Source organism: Urtica dioica, chromosome 3 (assembly GCF_054948205.1).
Source record: "Urtica dioica subsp. dioica isolate 48M chromosome 3, U.dioica_male_clone48M_v1_H2, whole genome shotgun sequence".
NCBI classification, from domain to species: Eukaryota; Viridiplantae; Streptophyta; class Magnoliopsida; order Rosales; family Urticaceae; genus Urtica; species Urtica dioica.
Window position 1 is genome coordinate 48,389,194 of NC_142758.1, and position 20,837 is coordinate 48,410,030.

General features: G+C 39.2%; 2 protein-coding genes across 5 annotated transcripts; one reads left to right on the forward strand and one right to left on the reverse strand.

Annotated features, from left to right (window-relative positions):
• Positions 1-2,885: 2,885 nt before the first annotated feature.
• Positions 2,886-5,293, reverse strand: LOC149403362 (U-box domain-containing protein 18-like). The gene has a single exon (XM_089608725.1). The coding sequence runs from the start codon at positions 5,188-5,190 to the stop codon at positions 3,157-3,159; it is 2,034 nt and encodes a 677-aa protein (XP_089464851.1). The 5' UTR covers positions 5,191-5,293; the 3' UTR covers positions 2,886-3,156.
• Positions 5,294-15,080: 9,787 nt separating this feature from the next.
• Positions 15,081-20,675, forward strand: LOC149403363 (putative splicing factor 3A subunit 1). 4 transcript variants are annotated; one of them, XR_016296057.1, is made up of 5 exons: positions 15,081-15,274; positions 16,798-18,984; positions 19,335-19,638; positions 20,105-20,169; positions 20,265-20,675. XR_016296057.1 is itself a non-coding variant. In XM_089608946.1 (4 exons), the coding sequence occupies exons 2-3, from the start codon at positions 16,882-16,884 to the stop codon at positions 19,602-19,604; spliced, it is 2,373 nt and encodes a 790-aa protein (XP_089465072.1). In that variant the 5' UTR covers positions 15,081-15,274; positions 16,798-16,881; the 3' UTR covers positions 19,605-19,638; positions 19,823-19,907. The 4 variants fall into 4 exon arrangements, 3 of the variants coding, with proteins under 3 accessions (XP_089465072.1, XP_089465071.1, XP_089465070.1); XM_089608946.1 differs by lacking the exons at positions 20,105-20,169; positions 20,265-20,675 and adding an exon at positions 19,823-19,907; XM_089608945.1 differs by lacking the exons at positions 20,105-20,169; positions 20,265-20,675 and having other exon boundaries at positions 15,081-15,283; positions 19,335-19,907.
• The last annotated feature ends 162 nt before the right edge of the window (positions 20,676-20,837 follow it).

Here is a 20,837-nt window from a genome sequence, read left to right on the forward strand (position 1 = left end):
TTGTTTTTTTTATTTTTATTTTTTGGGAAGAATCTCGTCCCTTTCAGTTTCAAGCACTTTTGAGTTGAAATTTAAAAACGATATTCTATTCGGAAGCACATGGTAACGCAAACGCTTATCTCCATCTCTCATCCATCATCTTTTTGGCTTTGTATTATTAACATTTCACTTTCTTGTCGTTTTTTGCTTGAAAATATTTTTGTCGTTTAATAAGCTGTCATTTTCTTAAATTTTAAAAAATAGCTAAATAAATGTTGCAAGTGTTTCAATATCAATACGCATATGTTCCTAAGCATGGGTTTTGAGCGATTTTTTTTTTTCAATTGGGCCAGGCCAAATGAATTATTTCAAATCATTGTGTGATTAATCAAACGTTATTATACTAAAACAAATTGTTAAGGTAAAATATTCTACGCATACCAAAACCACAAGTTAGATGCAATGATGTGTGTGTGTGAGAGAGAGAGAGAATTTTCCGATCTAATCATGTCACGGTCTCAAAGATAAATCTCCAAAGGAGAAAATTCTAATGATGAGAGAAATCACTCAAGTTAGTATTTCAATACCAAATTGTCTTACGTATTATATGAAGCAAATGTAGATGTTTATAATCCACTTACAAGATTATTACAAAAATCTTCTTAAGCAAACAAAAAACTAAATCCAAATCAAAGTTAGGTAATAAATGACAAGATAGTTCCTAGGTCATATAATATTATATATGACCTGATGTTCTAGGAATGATATTTTAATCTTGAACTTGAAGTCAAATTTAACATCTTATATCGAATCGAAGATGCTCAGAAGCTCTTCCAAAGAATATAGTAAGTTCCAAAAGCTCAATGATAAAGGAAAATATGCTTAGAATAAGGGTTTTGTATGTCAAAGCCGGTAATTTGACAGCCATTTTCATAAGATTATATTTTATCCCGCAAAATCATACATAATATTAGAAAATGCAAATAATAAGCACTAAAATAAAACACCAAAAAATTTTGAAGTTTTGATCAGGCCAATAATCTGAAATCAAGCTCTTCAATATCAATAGCTAAACTTTGCAATAGTCATACTAACTCTTGTGCTTTCGTTCTTTAGTACCTTTTCTTTGACTTAAATGCCACAACACTGAGAGCCAACTACACCAAGAGACTTTTCTTGAGCCCCAAGGAACATAGAGACATCGCTTTCGATGGAAAGCACTAACAGACACGTATCAGGCTGTGGATTCGTGGATCTACTGACCGCCGTGATTGATGGTTGCTCCGATTCCTCAGCGAACGATGTCCTAGAACCTCATAGTTTCTTCTTAGAACCTCAAAGGAAGAGTGTGTTTAAACTTTCGGTTCGACTAAATCTTGTGACACACATGTTAAAAGATGGAAAAAAATATGAAGAGCTGGTGATAAGAGTTGGATTCAAAGCCTTTGCAAATGCCTTCGGATCAAGAATCTCCGACAAGTAATTCGTTGTTTGATTTTTTTTTTTTTTTTTTTTTACAAATGAATAAGCCTCTTTTGTTCTTTCTGCAGAAAAACCTGCTGACGAGGGAAGAAATACTGTGATTAGTATTGACTATTGAAGCTTTGGTCTATATGGTACTTCTGATTAAATTTCTGAAGAGTAACTATAAAGCCATTCACATCTGTATTATTCCTATTCTTGAGACCGAAGTCATTAGTTCTTAAACCTTTTTTTTTATTAGAAAACTCAGATTATACCCACGGCGATAAGAGTTGCACTAAGATAGCCATCAGAGAAGTTTATTCTGCGACGGAAATTCTCGATCTGTCTAGCTTCATCGGCCAAGGCGTAGCAGGTGAGAGAAACAATTTAAGTAACTTAGAACACAAGTAAGAAGGCCGAATTTATTTTCTTTCTTCGGGGAAGGTATATAAGGGCATACTTTCTGATGGACGACATGTTGCGGTCAAGAGCATAGTCAAGGATTGCCACGTGGACACATTCTTAAGGGAAGTTTCAAGTCTCTCCTATGTTAAGAAACCGATACCTCGTTGCTCTGACCGGTTTCTCTGAGCCCCGTGGACGAGTGTTTCCTTGTCCACGAACTCTGCCTCAACAGAAACCTTTCGGAGTGGTTGTTTGGTTTATTTGCTATTTGTTTTTCAGTTCTTCTTTAGAGAGTTTCCTTTGACCATAGCTTACAATGATATTAAAACAAGAGAGATAAAAAAAGCTATTTTGTTAATCCAACGGCTACAAAAGCGTCGAGGGACTTAGATTTCTCCCCGATTATCCCACATCGAACACGAAAAGTCACAAGTGTCAATTGATTGCTAGATAAAAAGCCAAAATATTTAACATGGTATCAAAGTCATTAATCTCAGTCATATATTTCTGCATTTTTTTCTGATAGCCCACAAACATTCTCGAAGACGATAGGTTTCGAGCAAAGCTATCGGAGCTTGCTTGGTCCTATGTTATATCGAAGGTCAGATGAACTATGGGCTACGACACCATGTCGAACTTGAGTACAAGGAAAATCGTAGAGTAAATCCATCCGGTGATGTCTACAGCTTCGAAGTCTTATCGTTGCAAATACTCTCGGGTTGGCGAGCCGTTGATTTGAGCACGATCGGGTTTTAGACCTCTCCAAAAGACGGTGAGAGGAAAAATAGATTAGATTGTTTCAGTAACTTGTACAAGTTTCAGAGACTTTCTTTATGTACAAAGAGATACGGTGTGCTTTTCATGGAATATTGAACGTGTCTGAATCAAGAGTTTTGATACGTAGCTTTTAAGATTGTGTTAAAGCCGACCTTATAGTGCAATGCTTGAGGATGAAAATTAAAATATCATAGCCAAGTTGAGAGAGTCTTGAGATCTCAAAACAAAGTATTAAATTTAAGATATAATTATGTTAAACAAAATAAACTTGGTCTTGTAGCAATTTTTATTTATTCGAAAACGAGATAAGAACGCAATGAATTGTACACTCGAAAAAGCTTCATTCAAAAAATCAGAAGCTGTTAAAATACAGCAAAGTGTCTGTGACTAGCTCTTAGAAAAAAACCAAGCTAGCACTATAACGGTGTAGTTGATATATCTACACAAAGCAATGCCTAAATTCTATATACTTGGAAGATTGAAAGAATGAAATAATCCCATGATAGCCCAGAAACGAAAAAAAATTTCGGGTTACCATGCACGTATAACTCGCTCTTGGCTGAGAATCGGAGCCAACATGCTCGAAGATCTTCTCTCGTTCACGTCGTGTAGGATTCGGATCAGCGTGCTCGCCTTTTTGCTAGCCCTAGACGTGCCTTGTGTCAGAAGCAAGTACAATGACCCCATCACAGCCTTGCTCTTCGCAAGGACAAAAACCACGTCCCTCTCTCGGTTCTTGCAGAGCGCCAAAAGAAGAGACACGCTCTGCTCTTTCGCGGAATTCGACTCCGAAGAGTTGAGGATCTCGATCGCCGAATCGACAAATCCGATGACCGCGCCGGCTCCGTCGAAATCCTCCGCCAGGGCCGAGAGGATCGCGAGCGAATCGGCGGCGAGGTCTTCGGGCAAGAGATCGGCGAGGACATCGACGATCCCGGCGGACAAGGCTCGCCGGACGTTGCCTTGGTGCGCAAGTAACGCGAGAACGGCCGCGAGGGCGTTCTTCTTGCCCCGAACTGTCCCGTTTCGGATCAAGCTCACCAAGCCCGGGATCGCGTCTGGGTTCGACCCGATCGAGGCTCGACGATCCTCCGTCGACGACGCGAGGTAGTACAGTACGCCCGCGGCGTGTTGCCTCGCCTCCGAGCACGGCCCGTCTCTCACCAGACGAGCCATGGCCTCGGAGCCGCCGAGCCGGAAAATCTCCTCCCTCGCCTCGGAGCTCTTCGAGAGGTTGAGCAGAGCCGCGGCGGAGCTCTCCGTCGAGAGCCTCAGGAGCGGCGCCACCGCGCCGGACTCGATCAGACAGGCCCGGTTGAATCCGCTCGATTTCGAGAAGACTCTGACCTCGTGCGCGGCTCTGTTCTTCCTCCTCGGCGTTCCGGTCTCCAGAGCCTCCGCGAGGAAGATTCCGGCGAGCTCCGCGGCCTTCTCCGCCGCGGAGCTCAACGGAAAACTATTAGCTTCCCTCTTGGACCGGGTCCGGTTTCTGTGGCCCGAATCGGGGATTTCGACGCCGTTTTCGAGGCAGTAGAGTTGGATAAGCCTCCTCAGAGCTGGGTTGGGGACGATATCCATGGTCGGAAGCTTCTCGCCGGTCTTCGGGCAGGTGGAATTTCCGGCGGCGAACCACTTGGCTATGGAGACGCGGTCGTAGCTGTGGCCGGAGGAGATCACGACCGGATCGGACATAATCTCCAAAGATATTGGGCAGCGAAGATCGTCCTCGTTGATTCCGACGAGCCGACTTGCACGGCGTTCTCGGCTGTATCGCCGGATTGGCTCGGAATCGACTTCGTCGAAAGCCGTGCAACGGCAATAGTATATGAATCCGGTCAAGTTGCTGAGCAGAGACGCCGATTCTGTCCTTCCCTTCTTCTTCTTCTGACTCTCGAGCTCTGTCTCCGATTCCAGGAATTTCGCTTCTTCGTGGCACTTGGACCAGCTCTTGATGCCGAGATAATCCAGGACCTGCTTCAGTACGTCCCTGTCCGGGATAACTCCGCTCTCGAATCCAAACAGAACGGAATGGACGATCAAGAGAAAACTCTCGTCCCCTGAGTCGAATTCGAATGTTGTTGTCCTTGCTTGCTTCGTCGCGAGCTCGACTTGCTGTCTCAATTCCTCGCCGACTTCGATTCGATCGATCGGGAAAAGCTCCATCGCCGTCGAGATCGATCTCATGAGCGATCGAAAAAGACCGGCGACGAGCTCCGATTTCGCCAGCATCCAAACCCTAGCTCCGTCGCGCGAACAGTCCTCCAGAAGGAACCGGAGCTTCTGGAACGCCACGTGGAGCTCCGAGAGGCTCGGGACCACGCAGTCCGGTAGCTCCGCCGCGGAATCTCGAATCTCCTCGAGGAATACGAGAAGAACGCTGATCTGTCTCGTCGATTCCTTCGCGTTTCGCTCGTTGCTTCCGAAGAACTTCGATCTGTAGCCGCAGATTTTCGCGGCGAGGTGGACCAGTGAGTCTACTAGACTGTACGGAGAGACTTCATCGGAGGGCTGAATCGCCGGAAAGTTCAGAACCCGGCGACTTGAGGTAGTTTGGGTTTCGCACATCGGAGAAAATTCAGAAAATAATAATATCGTCGAACAATCTTTTTTGGTTTTTGCTTTGCTTCTGTTGTTTGGTTTTTTAGATTTTTTTTTCTTCTCGTTTGTAGTTTCTGAGTAAAGAAAACGAAACGCGCCTATTTATAAGGAAGTGATTGGGTTGGGACACGTGTACGATGATCAGAGGCCTTGGCAATGAGCCCATGTATCTGACGGCTGGTTCGGGAGATGTGTTGACTTTGAAGGCTTGACACGTGTGTGGATAACCCACGTGAGCAGTCACGAGGCTCGGAGTGAGTGGAGGCTTCGCCGTTGAGAGCGACCTGAGACTCGGTCAGCGACTGACACGTGGCGTGCTGTTTTTGCGGTGGTGAAGCGAAGCTAACGCTTGGCCGGTGTAGAAACAGCGTGGAATGATTGGTATTGAAATTCGTTATATATATATATATATATATATTATTTTTTAGAGAAAGAAATTCGTATATATTATTGTCGTGTTGTGTCCATTATTATTTATGCAATAATTCACTTCCCTCTAATTTAACATTATAATATATATTTTATGAATGCTTGGAATCTGTATATATGTTTACTATTCTCTATTTGAATGTAATTGGAATTTTTGAGCTTATACATAATTGATTTGAACTATAAAATAACGATCGTATTATAATTGAATTGGTTGAATGAAATTATGCAATTTATAAAATAATACTTTTTTTTATGAATTAAGTTGACGGGCAAAAAGGAAGTAGGGCACGATATTTCACTTTCCATTTTTTTTTTCCATCTATTTTCAAAGCGTATATGTATATAATTTTTATGTGAAAAGCCACGTGCAATGATGCATATGAGTACGACATTACATTTAATTGAATTGCATGCCCAAGTGATGGGCATTGGATTCTCCACTCTCTTAATCTAAAAGAAATATTATTAAATTAGAATTCAGTCGTACTTTTCTCTTGAAACAAAAAACGTAGATTTCAAGCTCACTCTCTTGGCTTAGAAAAATAATTATAATAATAATGTACGTGGTGGTTTATAATGAATACATACAAGACAAACTAGGTGTTGGCATGTGTATATACACATATTTCTTCGCACTTGCTCTTGAACGTGAATACTCTATTATTATTTATAAATTATAATAAAATATAGAGAAATTAGGCATCGTATATACAGGTCAAGGCTCTTTTTGGCATGAGTGAGTGACTTTTACATGCGCGAATGTGAAGCGACTTCTTTTCTCCAAGGTGTCCGTGTCGTTTGACTATTTGGTTCGCTCGATAAGGATTTAATCATATATTTTAATAATCAAAACGTTCATTGCCTTGCCGTATTGATGGTGTTGTAGTTAGTGATATGGCTATACACAAAACCGCACAAAAAATGGGATAAATCTGAGATACGAACGGATATAAAATCGAAAATTTGTGTGTAGGTCCGTTTGACACAACTTTGTTTTTAAAAGAAGCGCTTTTAGATTTAGTTTTTGAAAAAAACTGTTTTTTTCAAAAGCTGACAAGGTGTTTGGTAAACTGTTTATAAAACCGTTGTTGCTGGTAACAAAAACTGATTTAGCGTTTGTTAAAATAAATATATTATAGTAAAAAGACTAAAACAGACATGTTCTTAATAATTAAATAATAATTATTAATATGTTTATTTATATACATATATATATATATGAATAATATTTTGTACGAGGATATTACAGTAATTTATATAACAAACTTAAAAACACTTTTTATAAAAGCTAAGAATCCTAGCTTTTTCATCTCATGTACAAAATCTAAAATCGCTTTTGAAGTTTTTTGTAAAAACAGTTTTGTCAAACACCAGATAAGCAGTTTAGTTTTTTCTAAAAGCAAAAACAGGGTTTTTTAATCTGAAGCAAAAACAGGGTTTTTTAATCTGAACCAAACGCAGCCATAATCGAAATTTGCATTCGGAGAATCGATAATGTCTAATACTAGACCGGATATCGATTTTAAATTTTTGACAAAATCGGATATCGAATATTTAACCGATTATTTTCTATTAAAAATCAAATAAAAAAATAATCATGCTAGAAATTGTATGATTCATTTTCACTCGGGTTTTGATCATTGAAATAATTTTATAATTGAGTATGAATTTAAAAATTAGTTTCAAAGTGGGTATGAATTTTAAGAACTAGATAACCGTTTTCTTTAAATCAATTTTAAAACTGGATTTAAAATTTATAGAACCGGATAATCGAATTTTGAAAATCGGATATTAAAATTATATATTGGATTTAAAAAACTGGATAATCGAAGCCGAATTTTGGTTTTGGACTAAACTGGACCGGTTATTTAACCATTTTTTTAAACCAAAATTTCGAATTCTGATATGAAAAATGGTCAAAACGGAATCAAACCGATTTAATTTCAGCCCTAGCTAGTGATTCACTAGCTCCCTACAATTAGAGCCAGCCCAAGCTATTATATGGCCTTAGGCAAGAGAAAAAGATTAGGACTTTTAAATATATATTACAAATAAATTATGTATAATAGTTTGATTTCACACAAAAATTGACTTTTTTTTCTTAAAATTTGAGATTTTTTTAGGCATTTTTTCCACATAAAATTTGGGACCTTAAGCTATTGTTTGACTGGCCCTGCCTACAATAACAATATGATAGATTCCATCAAACCATGATATATTGATGTTTTAATTTAAAAAATTGAATTAGTGAACTATTTTTATAATGAACCATGCTTTATTAGTGATCACGAGTGAGAAGTAGCTCGTTTTTGTGCCCAGATAATCCTCTTGCAGATAGCTTCGTATGGATATAAAAAATGAGATTATTCTTAAATTATGACATCCTCAATACTTTTGGGCCAAAATCTAATATGTCAAAATTAATCCAAAAGTATGACTTCTTTATATTTGTTAGTACAAAATTACCCTCTATGAAATATCAATTTTTTTTAATATATTTCGTCTGTCTGATTTATTTACATGATCATCAATAATTTACCTGATTTATTGACATCGTCGACATTCGTGAAAATATGGGAAAAAAAATTCAAGCAAATCAAACGAAAATCAACAACTACGCATCCGAAATCAATCTCATTTCGAGTCTCTCTCCACTTATCGGAGATAGTTTAGGTTTATTTGTCATGGCTTTAACTTTAGGGTTTGAGTTTGGGTTTTGGTATTTGTTGTTCATTTTGGGTGGAGAAGAACAACAGCAGAAGGAGGAGAAGAAGAAGAAGAAGAAGAAGAAGAAGAAGAAGAAGAAGAAGAAGAAGACGACGAAGAAGAAGAAATCATGACGGAGAAGAAGAGGAATCGATGTGGAGGCGAAGAGAAAGAGAGAGAGAAATCGATTTTATCCATATCAACGTATTTCACGATTTCACTCCCTCCAAAGCCTTGTATACACCTAATAATTTGGGAAATATGAAGGAAAAAAATGGTTTTAAGAATTTGGAAATTCGTTTGAAGATTTATTGACATTTTGTCTTTTTATTGACATCTATATCAATAAATTTTCAAGCGATTATGGGAAATTCTTTGAAGATTTATTGACATTCTTGTCAATAAATCTTCAAACGAATTTCCAAAAATTTTAAATCATTTTTTTTCCTTCTTCAGACTTTCAAGTTTTCTATTTTTTTAAACTTCACATACCAAACGAAAAATATCTTCAACTTTGCTTTTGTGACCATTAAGTAAATAACAAAATCAAATACAAGAAAATAAAAAAAAATATTGCATTAAGGATATTTTTGTACCAACACATGTATGAAAGTCATACTTTTAGATTAATTTTGACTTATTGAATTTTAGACTTAAAATATTGAGGAGATCGTAGTTTAAGAATAATCCATATAAAGATTGTCAAATATGATGGTCCAGATCACGAATCATATTTATTAAAATTTATTTAATGTATAAAAAAATCTGGATATCAAAAAGATATTGATAATTAAACTTTCCATCCAAAATTCATCTATAATTTTTGGCATATTTGAGAGAGAGAGAGAGAGAGAGAGAGAGAGAGAGAGTCTGAGAAATATTCTGCTTATTTGATATGAAATTTTATCACCTATTTATACATATGTTGGATACATTAAACTAGACTAGATACATAATCAGTGTAATAAATATGCGTAATAACTACTTCTAGGAAATAGAGAATAATAAATATTACACAGAGAACAAGACATAGAAAATGAAATGAAAAATAAATGCAACACTTGTCCCAAGTGAAGTGAGTTCCAAGAAGTGTGGGTTCCCGAGACACGGCTGTCAGGAGGAAGGAGAAGTGACGGTGTGACGAGGTGAAGCTTTGGCGAGGTAGGAGCTTGCGAGGTGACTGGCTAGCGAGGTGACGAGGTGAAGGTCAGGGAGAGCGGACTAACGAGCTAGATTTCAAGGTGGTGAGGTCAGTTCGGAGTGCGGGCTCCGAACTGAGGACGATTTAGTGTTGACACGAGCTAGAGTGAAATCGAGATGGAAGGTGAGACGAGCTCACGAGCTGATTTTCTACACTCCTCATCAAGCTTGATTTGGTATGATGAACAAATCGAGCTTGGATTGCACAGTTCGAAGAGGCTCGTCTCGATGTGAGAAGAGCTTCGAAGTGAGATGAGTCCGAACTGGAATATGCTTGCTCAGTGATACGAGCTTCCGATTTTCTTCTACAGGATTACAACTGATTTCCTCTAAGCATGCATGTCTCTTTTGCAGGTCTTCGTTCCTAGAGTTGCGTCTTGGAGCTTATTTACTTCCAAGTAGACCTGGTCTATGTTAACAGGCGTCTGGAACAGAAGTTCAGTCTTTGGGCTGGTTCTCAAATCATGTTGTTGTGTGGAGTGATGTTGGAGCTTGACTTGTCTGAGCAGCGTAGAGATTTTTCCAGTATTGACGTAGATGTTAGCTTTGAATCATGAGCTTGGGCAACTGAGTGAGAATTTGGCGGGACTAGATCGGATAGTCATTGATCAAGTTCCCCCCTGACTAGCCGAACATGGAGTGAGGAGCTCGTTGGATAAGAGAGCTTAGTGATGAAGTGAAGAGCTCATTTGGTGAGAGCCCGAATGTGTCGTTCACTTCTGATAGTCATTCTGTTCTCCCCCTGACTATCAGAAGTGGAGAAGAAAGATGATCTCTTGAGAGTGAAGACTTCTTAGTGGTGAGTTGTGAGCTCGATGTAATGGGGAATAACGTCCTGAGCCGAAATGACACCAAGTGGATATGTCACCGAAATGAAGAGGTCATCGGAGTAAGGCTCGGTTTAAGAGCTGATTTGGTGATGAGAAGATTCGGTGATGAGAAGATTTGGTGGCGAGTGCTCGTTGCGGAAAGCTCAGCTTGATGATAGGAGCTCGTGTTGGTGAGCTTGTTGTGGAGAGGTCGAGGTGGTGAGCTCGTTGTGACGAGGTCGAGGTGGTGAGCTTGGTGTCGACGAGGTCGAGGTGGTGAGCTCGTTGTGACGAGGTTGAGGTGGTGAGGCAAGCACGTTGATGAGAACTCAATGTCTGCAATGAGCTCGACGAGGAGAGTTCTTTGCGATAAGCTCAATGATGTGTGCTCAATGTGTGTCATTTCCCACTTTGGATAGTCATTGATTCATTTCTCCCATTGACTATCCAAAGTACATCAATTTAAGCTTTTCATGTGAATTTCTTCTAGTGAGAGGTCACCTAGTAATAGCTCGCCGAGTGAGGGCTCGCCGAGTGAGAGGTCACCAATTGATATGTTCGGTGATGATATGACTCAGAGAGAAGATGACTCGGTGAGAAGCTGAGACGTGGTGATGATGAGACTCGGAATTCTTCACTTGGAAAATAGGCTTGACGCTTGATATTTTGCTATCAAGGTGTACCACTTCGGATAGGCATTGTTTTGGTTCTCCCCCTGACTATCGGAAGTGGGACGTATATATATAGAAATATTACCTCGTAGTCACTTTTCAAAACAAACTGAGGTCGAGGTCGAAGTCCAAGACTGAGTGTCGAAGTCGAGGTCGAGGAGGTCCAAGACTGAGTGGCGAAGTCAAGGTCAAGCTTGGAACGAGTGGCGAAGTCGAGGATCTTGAAGAGGCGTTCCAGGGAGCATGTTCCGATGGCAAAGTCGAGGAGCTGAATTACAGAGCTGCGACAGACGTCCATGAATTAGAGATCAGAGAAGACTCGGTCGCAGAGGCGGCGCTCGCTCTTGGATCTCTGGAGACGTTGCGGGGTGTGCGTTGTGGATGGCGCCGCAGGTTGTGGAGTTGCCGGAGAACTAGGTTGCAAGAGTGGAGATGTCACCAAGTGGAGATGTCACCGAAGTGAAAAAGGTCACCAGAGTAAGGCTCGGTGAAGAGCTGATTTGGCGACAAGAAGAATCGGCGATGAGGAGACTTGATGATGAGACACTTGCGGATGGGAGGCCGTTTGGAACAAAAAAAATTGCCTTTGATGTTTCCTGAATTTGGAAGATATGGAAGTGTGAAAGAGCTTTTGGCGTGAGACCGAGAAATAAGCTAAGAGTTATTTTCATAGTATATACTAAACTATACGTGAGTAAGGAAATGGGAAGAGCTTTTGGTATTGGATCAGGAAATAAGCTCATATAATCTACATATTTTTGTGTTCCGCCCGACGACGATCGCCGTCGGGCGGAGTTGGCGGAAGCTTTGAGGTCACAGATCTACTGCTCTGATACCATGTAGATATTTAGAGAGAGAGAGAGAGATAGTCGAATCTGAGAAATGTTTTGCTTATTTTGATATGAAATTGTATCACCTATTTATACATATGGTGGATACATTAGACTAGACTAGATACACGATCAGTATAATAAATATGCGTAATAACTACTTCTAGGAAATAGAGAATAATGAATATTACACAGAGAACAAGACATAGAAAATAGAATGAAAAATAAATGCAACACTTTTCCTAAGTGATGTGAGTTCCAAGAAGTGTGAGTTCTCGAGTAATTCTCGAGACACGTCTGTCAGGAGGAAGGAGAAGTGACGGCGTGACGAGGTGAAGTTTTGGCGAGGTAGGAGCTTGCGAGGTGATAGTCTAGCGAGTGACGGGCTAGCGAGGTGACGAGGTGAAGGTCAGGGGAGGCGGATTGACGAGCTAGATTTCAAGGTGGTGAGGTCAATTCGGAGTTCGGACTCCGAATTGAGGACGATTTAGTGTTGACACGAACTGGAGTGAAACCGAGCTGGAAAGTGAGACGAGCTCACGAACTGATTTTCTACAGAACTCTACTGTTGATTTAACACCGTTCATGTATTTTTAAAATCTTTCCAAAATTCGATCTCGACAATTTTATAATTTATTTTGGCTTGCCTTGCATGTCCTCAGTTGAAAAGCACATCACATGCGAAAAGGATCATCAATCTTTTCTCTTGGAATGTCTGTTTCTATATGATTTTCATTCCCAGTGGAGAAAAATATACTCTCTTGTGGTTGTGAGCCTCGAAATGAAAAAAAGAAAATAAAAAAGGGGAACTCTTTTAGAGGGCCTTAAAGTGAAAACTCCTTGAAAACAACTTCTCATATAAAACTATCCTATGCTCCAAATTCGTCTCCATTGGTTGGAAATAATATCACAAATGTAGTTAATATCTTTACGTTTTATATATTTCGAATCATCAGATATTAATAATATTTGTATAAATTTTATACAATTTGAATATCATTTATGTGAATTTCAATTTTTATACATTTATGTGAAATACTATATTACATTTCATATTTAAAATGTATAATTAGAGAACTATCAAAAAGTATGTCTGTAATATTGAAATCATAGTAAAAAGAACTCTTTTTTTATGTTTTCTAAAAATATTGATATCTTCTCAATGTAAATAAAAGTAATAATCATACAGCGTATCACAAAATTACATACTAACGAATATTTCACACTTTTTAATTAAATAACTATAATCAACATTTTTTAGTCTCTCTCTCACATGATCCTCTTCTTTGTCAACATCTTTGCACCGCTCGGCTAGTCACTCCGCCTCCAGCCAATAACCGGTGATCATGATATCCAATTCGATGCAGCGAAGTCAAACCATCGCCGTGGTGGAGCGCGGACTAGTTGGAGGAGATTTTGTCGCACACCAATATAAATCTGTTTTCTTTTATATAATATAAAGAATCAAGTACAAATATTTGTAGAAAAACGACGAGATTAGACACAAGCTCAACTATATAATCCATCAAGTAAATAACAAAATCAAATACAAAAAAATACAAAAAAAAATATTTCATTAAAGATATTTTTGTACTAACACATATATGAAAGTCATACTTTTAGATTAATTTTGACTTATTGAATTTTAGCCCTAAAATATTGAGGAGATCATAGTTTAAGAATAATCCATATAAAAAATGTCAAATATGATGGTCCAGATCACAAATCATATTTATTAAAATTTATTTAATGTATAAAAAAATCTGGATATCAAAAATATATTGATAATTAAACTTTCCATCCAAAATTCATCTATAATTTTTGGCATATTTGAGTGCGTTTGATTGAAGCAATTATCTTTTATCATGTAATATTAGAAAACCCATTGTAATTATTCATGTATTTTGAACTCTACTGTTGATTTAACACCGTTCATGTATTTTTAAAATCTTTCCAAAATTCGATCTCGACAATTTTATAATTTTATTTTGGCTTGCCTTGCATATCCTCAGTTGAAAAGCACATCACATGCGAAAAGGATCATCGATCTTTTCTCTTGGAATGTGTCTGTTTCGATATGATTTTCATTCTCAGTGGAGAAAAATATACTCTCTTGTGCTTGTTGGCCTCGAAATGAAAAAAAAAAGAAAAAAGAAAAAAGGGGACTCTTTTGGAGGGCCTTAAAGTGAAAACTCCTTGAAAACAACTTCTCGTATAAAACTATCCTATACTCCAAATTCATCTCTATTGGTCGGAAACAATATCACATATGTAGTTAATATCTTTACGTTTTATATATTTCGAATCATCAGATATTAGTAATATTTGTATAAATTTTATACAATTTGAATATCATTTATGTGAATTTCAATTTTTATACATATATGTGAAATACTATATTACATTTCATATTTAAAATGTATAATTAGAGAACTATCAAAAAGTATGTCTGTAATATTGAAATCATAGTAAAAAGAACTCTCTTTTTTTATGTTTTCTAATGTAAATAAAAGTAATAATCATACGTACTAACGAATATTTGACACTTTTTTTATTAAATAACTATAATAAACAGTTTTTAGTCTCTCTCTCACATAATCCTCTTCTTTCTTTGTCAACATCTTTGCACCACTCGGCTAGTCACTCCGCCTCCAGCCAATAACCGGTGATCATGATATCCAATTCGATGCAGCGAAGTCAAACCATCGCCGTGGTGGAGCGCGGACTAGTTGGAGGAGATTTTGTCGCACACCAATATAAATCTGTTTTCTTTTATATAATATAAAGAATCAAGTACAAATATTTGTAGAAAAACGACGAGATTAGACACAAGCTCAACTATATAATACGTGAAATTTCGAGAACAAAATTTTTATAAAGAAGGAAGAATATAATATCCAAGTCTTTGTTTACGTTTACTTGGATTTAAATTTGTTAAATTTTTGTTTTTGTGACATTCTTGCATTTAGCGATTAGATATATATTTTAAATTTATATTTCAAATTTAAACATCTAATTACAAAAGGAAAGGAAGAGATTTATTTCGATGAAGCTAGAACAGTTTCAGGCTTTTGGCGGTGCTAAAAAAATATATTTAAGAAAATTAGGATCTGATTGCAATAAATTAAAGTTAGTGGTGGAGGAAAATAATAGAGGGAGAGAGAGGAGGGACTTTTTAGAAACTAGTTTAGGTTTTCCAAATACTAATCTAACATTTTCTGATAAAATAAAAAAAAATTACTATAGCATTCGAAGATAGCATCGAACCAAAGGAAGAAAAGAAAAAAGAGTGTAAGACCAGAGAGAGAAAGGCCGAGAGAGAGAGAGAGAGAGGATTTGAGGAAGAAGAACAAGAATCGCCGGGAAGGTAAAGAGAGAGCAAGGCTGAATTCTATCTCACAAGGTCAGCCTCGTAGGTTTCATTTCCCTCTTCTCCGAAAATCCAAAACGAATTCTAGGGTTTAGTTCTATATTTGGATTAGAATTGAAGCTTGATTCCTAGGTTTGTGTTGAATGTTGTTGAACTGCGTGATGGTTGAATTTTCTTCTTGACTTCGTGATATAGGGCTCGAAATTGATTTTTAGCACTTTGGAATTGGGAATTTATGTCAAGCTAGGGTTTCATTTAAATTCTGAGTTGTGAGGTTGATTTGATGCTAGGTCTTGTTTGAATTCGTGCTTGTATGATGTGTTTAGGTTTGCCGAGTGTGTGATTTTGTACTCGGGTGTAAACTCACATTCACAGTCTGGGTAATCAAGCGTATACTGTCTGTTATCGACTTTGAGGAATTATGTTGTTATTTTTTCTTGAAATATAGACTTCTTGAGATTTCAATAAGAGTCCAAGAACTTGTAAATCCACTCAGTATAGAATTAGTTACGAGTTTTTGAAAATGCTGATTCAAAGCTGTGAAACAGGAAATCTGGAACCTGTAACGGTAAGTTAAGGCTGTTTTTCAGGTAGCTATTTTGATCCAAACTGGACTTATAGTATATTGTTAGAAAGCTACTGATACCTATTTTCTTTTGAAACTGAAATGGATCGATTTGGAGTTGCCCAGCTAGAGCTACAGTGCACTTGTAGTAGTTGTACGAACTTGTGTTTCTTTGGCTCTACGTGGCAGTGTAAAATTAACTAGGAATCTCAATTCGATTATGTGGTTTAGATGCTTCATGAATTGAGATAAGTTTTTGGATTGGAGAGTAGATGGGTGTTTCTTCTCAGCTTCTTATTAGGATATTAAATGCTCAAGTTCATGCTTAAAGACTCAAAATTTTGACTTGAACTCTTTCTCGTTAAAACATAGATGCTTGATCTTTACTGGTGTGATGGTGTTTAAGCTGATTATGCTTCTAATAATCATAATTAGGGATCTTCATATCTTGGATTTTCCTTTTCTTAAGTCTGTTGGGATTCCTTTTCTGTCAAGAATTTGAAAGGGCTTAATGTGTTATTTAATGATCTCACTTTCATGATCTTATGTATGGGCTACGATAGTTTTATCTATTTGGATGTTGGCTTCCCTCTCTGTGCTATAAACTAGTGTCTATGGAACATAGTGATTTTAAGAAAGATGCTTTTGTGAATTGGGGTTTATTATGAGTCGCTCAACTATGTTGGTTGTGATAAAAGGGAAAATGTAGTATAGACTTGTGACTTTTCTCTTTTGTTTAGTCATTGTCATTGTAGGCTTTAGTCAGATTGTTTAAAGGTGATGAGACTTTGACAAGTTTTATACATTTGAAAACAGAAGTCCTGTTTTAGATTACTATACTAATAAGTAATTTAATTTTAGTTTTGTTTCTAGAGTGATGGTGAAATTAGCAAATTACTAATTTATTAAGATATATTTGTAGTCATGATTGCTTTGGATTTATATTCTTAGAAGTTAGAACTAATTTGGGTTTGCGTATCTTTCTATGCAGGTACTTCGATGCTAAACTAGAGTGCTTTTTTTTGTTCCTTCGCATTCCTTGTTCTGTTGAAAGTAAAAGGAAGATAGAAAAGAAATGTTTAGCACAGCGCAAATCTTACCCCTTCCCGCTCCACCTTCCGACGGGAATCTCGGCCCGCTTCCTCTGTCTCAAGTGACCGAACAAGATGAGATCGAGAAGGACTCTGCTAATGAGGAGCAGGAAGATTCGAGCGCTGCTCCGGCTTCGGTTGCGACCCACACGAGAACCATCGGGATCATCCATCCTCCTCCGGACATCAGAAACATCGTGGACAAGACCTCGCAGTTCGTCGCGAGGAACGGGGCCGAGTTCGTGAAGAGGATCATCGCGGAGAATGCCGGTAACTCGAAGTTCAATTTCTTGACACCGTCCGATCCGTACCATGCCTATTACCAGCATCGCTTGGCCGAGTTCCGTGCCCAGAACGAGAATTCTGCTTCGCAGCCTGGTGACTCGGTTGAGCCTGAGTCGGCCCCGCCAGCTCCGGCTGCCGACGGGGGCGAAGCTGTGGCCGCGAAGCCTGACCCATCTGCTCAGTTTAGAACCGTGCGTAAAGTCTTAGAGCCGCCGGAAGCTGAGCTGTACACAGTGAGGCTACCCGAAGGGATCACCGGGGAAGAATTGGATATCATCAAACTCACAGCCCAGTTTGTAGCTCGGAACGGGAAGAATTTCCTTGCGGGGTTGACTAGCAGGGAGATTAACAACCCCCAATTCCATTTTCTGAAGCCGACGCATAGCATGTTCATGTTTTTCACTTCGCTGGCGGATGCGTATTCTAGAGTGTTGGTTCCTCCGAAAGGCTTGAAGGATAAGCTTAAGAAGAACTATGCGGATATGACGACTGTGCTCGAGCGATGCGTTCACCGGTTGGAGTGGGAACAGTCTCAGGAACAGGCTAGGCAAAAGGCTGAGGATGAGATCGAGCAGGAAAGAGTCCAAATGGCGATGATAGATTGGCACGACTTTGTGGTGGTTGAGACGATTGACTTTGCAGATGACGAGGATGAGGAGTTACCCCCTCCGATGAGCCTTGAGGAAGTTATTAGGAGAAGTAAGGTTTCGACTATGGACGAAGACGTTGTCGAGCCTAGCAAAGAGGACGAGATGGATATGGATGAAGAGGAAATTCAACTTGTAGAGGAGAGCATGAAATTGGCTAGCATCGACGAAGCGGAGGTAGAAAAGAGTTACGAGGTGATGCAGTCGGAGGAGCAAGAAAGGCCGTTGAGGGTCGTTAAGAACTGGAAGAGGCCCGAGGACAGAGTCCCCGCTGAACGAGACCCGACAAAGTTTGTCGTTTCTCCGATAACAGGCGAGCTCATCCCGATCAGCGAGATGTCCGAGCACATGAGGATTTCCCTCATCGACCCCAAGTTCAAAGAGCAAAAAGAGAGGATGTTTGCCAAGATCAGAGACACCACGCTTGCGCAAGACGACGAGATCTCCAGAAACATCGTCGGGCTCGCGAGAACACGTCCCGATATCTTCGGCACCACCGAGGAAGAAGTCTCGAACGCCGTCAAGGCCGAGATGGAGAAGAAGAACGACGACCAACCGAAACAGGTCATCTGGGACGGCCACTCCGGGAGCATGGCATGGACAGCGAACCAAGCCATGTCCCAGGGTCTCAACGGAGAGGATCAGAACGGAAACAACGACCCGAGAGGCCTTCCCGGTCCCGCGGCTCCTCCTCCGAGACCCGGAATCCAACCAATCCGACCTCTTCAACTGCCGCCCGGGATCGCTTTGAATAATATTCCCCGCATGGCTCCGAACCCAAATCTGTATTCCGTGCCTCCGATTTCTCTCCAAATGCTTCAACCCGCTCGCCCGCCTCCGCCGATAAACATGCTCCCGGGACAACAACAACAACAACAACAACAACCCTTCATGGGAAACCGGCCTCTTTCGGTGCCTCCGCCTCCGATGCCCATGCCTGTCCCACCACCTCCCGGCTCTCAGTTTCAGCCTTTATCCGTTCCCCGGCCTTTTGCTCCGCTTCACTCTCACCCACCGCCACCTTTCCCTCACGGGATGCCTCCACCGCCGCCCGAGGAAGCTCCTCCGCCGCTTCCCGAGGAGCCGGAGCCAAAAAGGCTGAAGCTTGACGACGCCTCGCTCGTCCCGGAAGATCAGTTTTTGGCTCAGCATCCGGTACTAGTCCCCATTGATTTTGCTTCCCTTTACTTAGTAGGAAAAATCATACAAAATAGCCATTTGAAACTAATTGATTAGCCAAGTAGCCAAAATTACTATGTTGTCAAATTTTTTTAACAGTAAGATTAAAAATTTTGACGATTAATATAAGCAATTTATCACTTAAAAAAAAAAAAAAATTCTAGGGCCGGAAAGTTTTTGAAACCCGGTTATGTCACATTTTGGCTATTTCACTAATAGTAGACAAACTTTCGCTATTTTGCAAATCCATTACTTTAAATTGGCTAGGTGTGTTTTACAGCTTTTGTGATTGGCTTTTTTTTTTTCTTTCGTTCTTTTCTCCTCAGGGACCTGCTCGTATTACTATTTCTCTTCCCAACGTCGAAGAAGGAAACCTCAAGGGTCAGTTTTTGGAGATCGATGTGCAGTCTTTGTCGGAAACTGTCGGGAGCTTGAAAGAGAAGATTGCCGGCGAGATCCAACTTCCGGCGAACAAACAGAAGTTGAGTGGGAAGCCTGGTTTCCTCAAGGACAACATGTCGCTCGCGTATTACAACATCGCTGTCGGAGAAGCTCTCTCTCTTTCACTCAGGGAGCGTGGTGGTAGAAAGAGATGAAAAAGTCGCTTGCTTTGGAACAACCCCGTATAAGGTTTTCGCTGGATTTTTTTTTTCTTGGTACAATAAACAATATACCATCAGTTATTTAGCGGATCAGATATTTATCATCTTTGTTTTGAGAAGGTCTAAATTTGTGGGAAATTGTTGAGAGGATAATTTTGTTTACTGTTCTTAATTTTGTTCTCTACTGATAGCAAGAGTGCTCTAATACACAGATCCAGCACCCGAGGATGTCTCTTACGGTCGATGGGGAAGTACCACCACACAAGTTTCTAATTTATTAGTGATATAATTAATTAATCTGCTCTTATTATTATTGTTATCACTTGTGCAGTTGTTTGCCATTTGCTTCCTTGGCTAGTTTGTGTTAACCTAGATTTGTACTGTGGCTGTGGTTACTCGAGGACTAGTGCTTTTGTTTACTAAATCTTTTTGCCGATACTTTTACTGTGTTTGACTTGCAAACTATTCCTAATTATACTGTTTTGTAACTACAGAAAGCTATTTTCTTTTTTCCGGACCCGTGGACAGGTTCGAGGCTTCTCTTAAATTTCTGCAGCAGGTAGGACAGTTCTTCTTGTTTCGAGTCCTAGTTATTTAACAAGAAATAAAAAACTTGAGAGATCTTATTTTGTGCTTGTAACCCTTTTACAACAGTCACTCAAATCTTTGTTCCGTTGATATGGAGCTTTGCATTTTGGAGGAAGCAAGGATTGTGTTCCGTCTGTGTATCGTATCTCGGAATATTCCTGATTTTGAACATGTTCAATTCCTACTTAATGAATTTTAAAATATGTTGAATTAAAAACCTTATTATGAGAACAAGTCTTGGTCTAGCTTTGCTTGTTTGCTTGATCCAAAAATCGGTGGATTTAGGTTTGCCCTTTCTCAATCTTGGCTCTGCAAGTTTCTGTGTTACGTTAGTAAACAATGACAGTGTATTAATATGTAGTCAAATGGCAAAGAGAGCAATTCTACTTTGAAGATAGAAGAAGCTGCGTGAACGGATATAATGTATACGTCGGTCAAAATGTCCTTTGAACACAAGTAATGTGACAAATAATCTCTTAAAAAAAAAAATATCTATACTAATAAAAAAAATTGACACAAGTTCTGAAATATATGTATTATGTACTGCTTTCTTGCGTACTCCTAGTTTTAAAACCATTTATAATTTCAACCATTTAAGTAGTTCTACTTCTATGCAACTACTTAAATCTCTCTTTTAAC

What these genes read in the sequence shown, in the direction of transcription:
- LOC149403362 (XM_089608725.1), bottom strand. Translation starts at nt 5,190, where the DNA reads ATGTGCGAAACCCAAACTACCTCAAGTCGCCGGGTTCTGAACTTTCCG.
- LOC149403363 (XM_089608945.1), top strand. Translation starts at nt 16,882, where the DNA reads ATGTTTAGCACAGCGCAAATCTTACCCCTTCCCGCTCCACCTTCCGAC. An exon ending in AGTTTTTGGCTCAGCATCCG is followed by an intron (nt 18,985 to 19,334) that starts GTACTAGTCCCC and finishes TTTTCTCCTCAG; the next exon opens with GGACCTGCTCGTATTACTAT.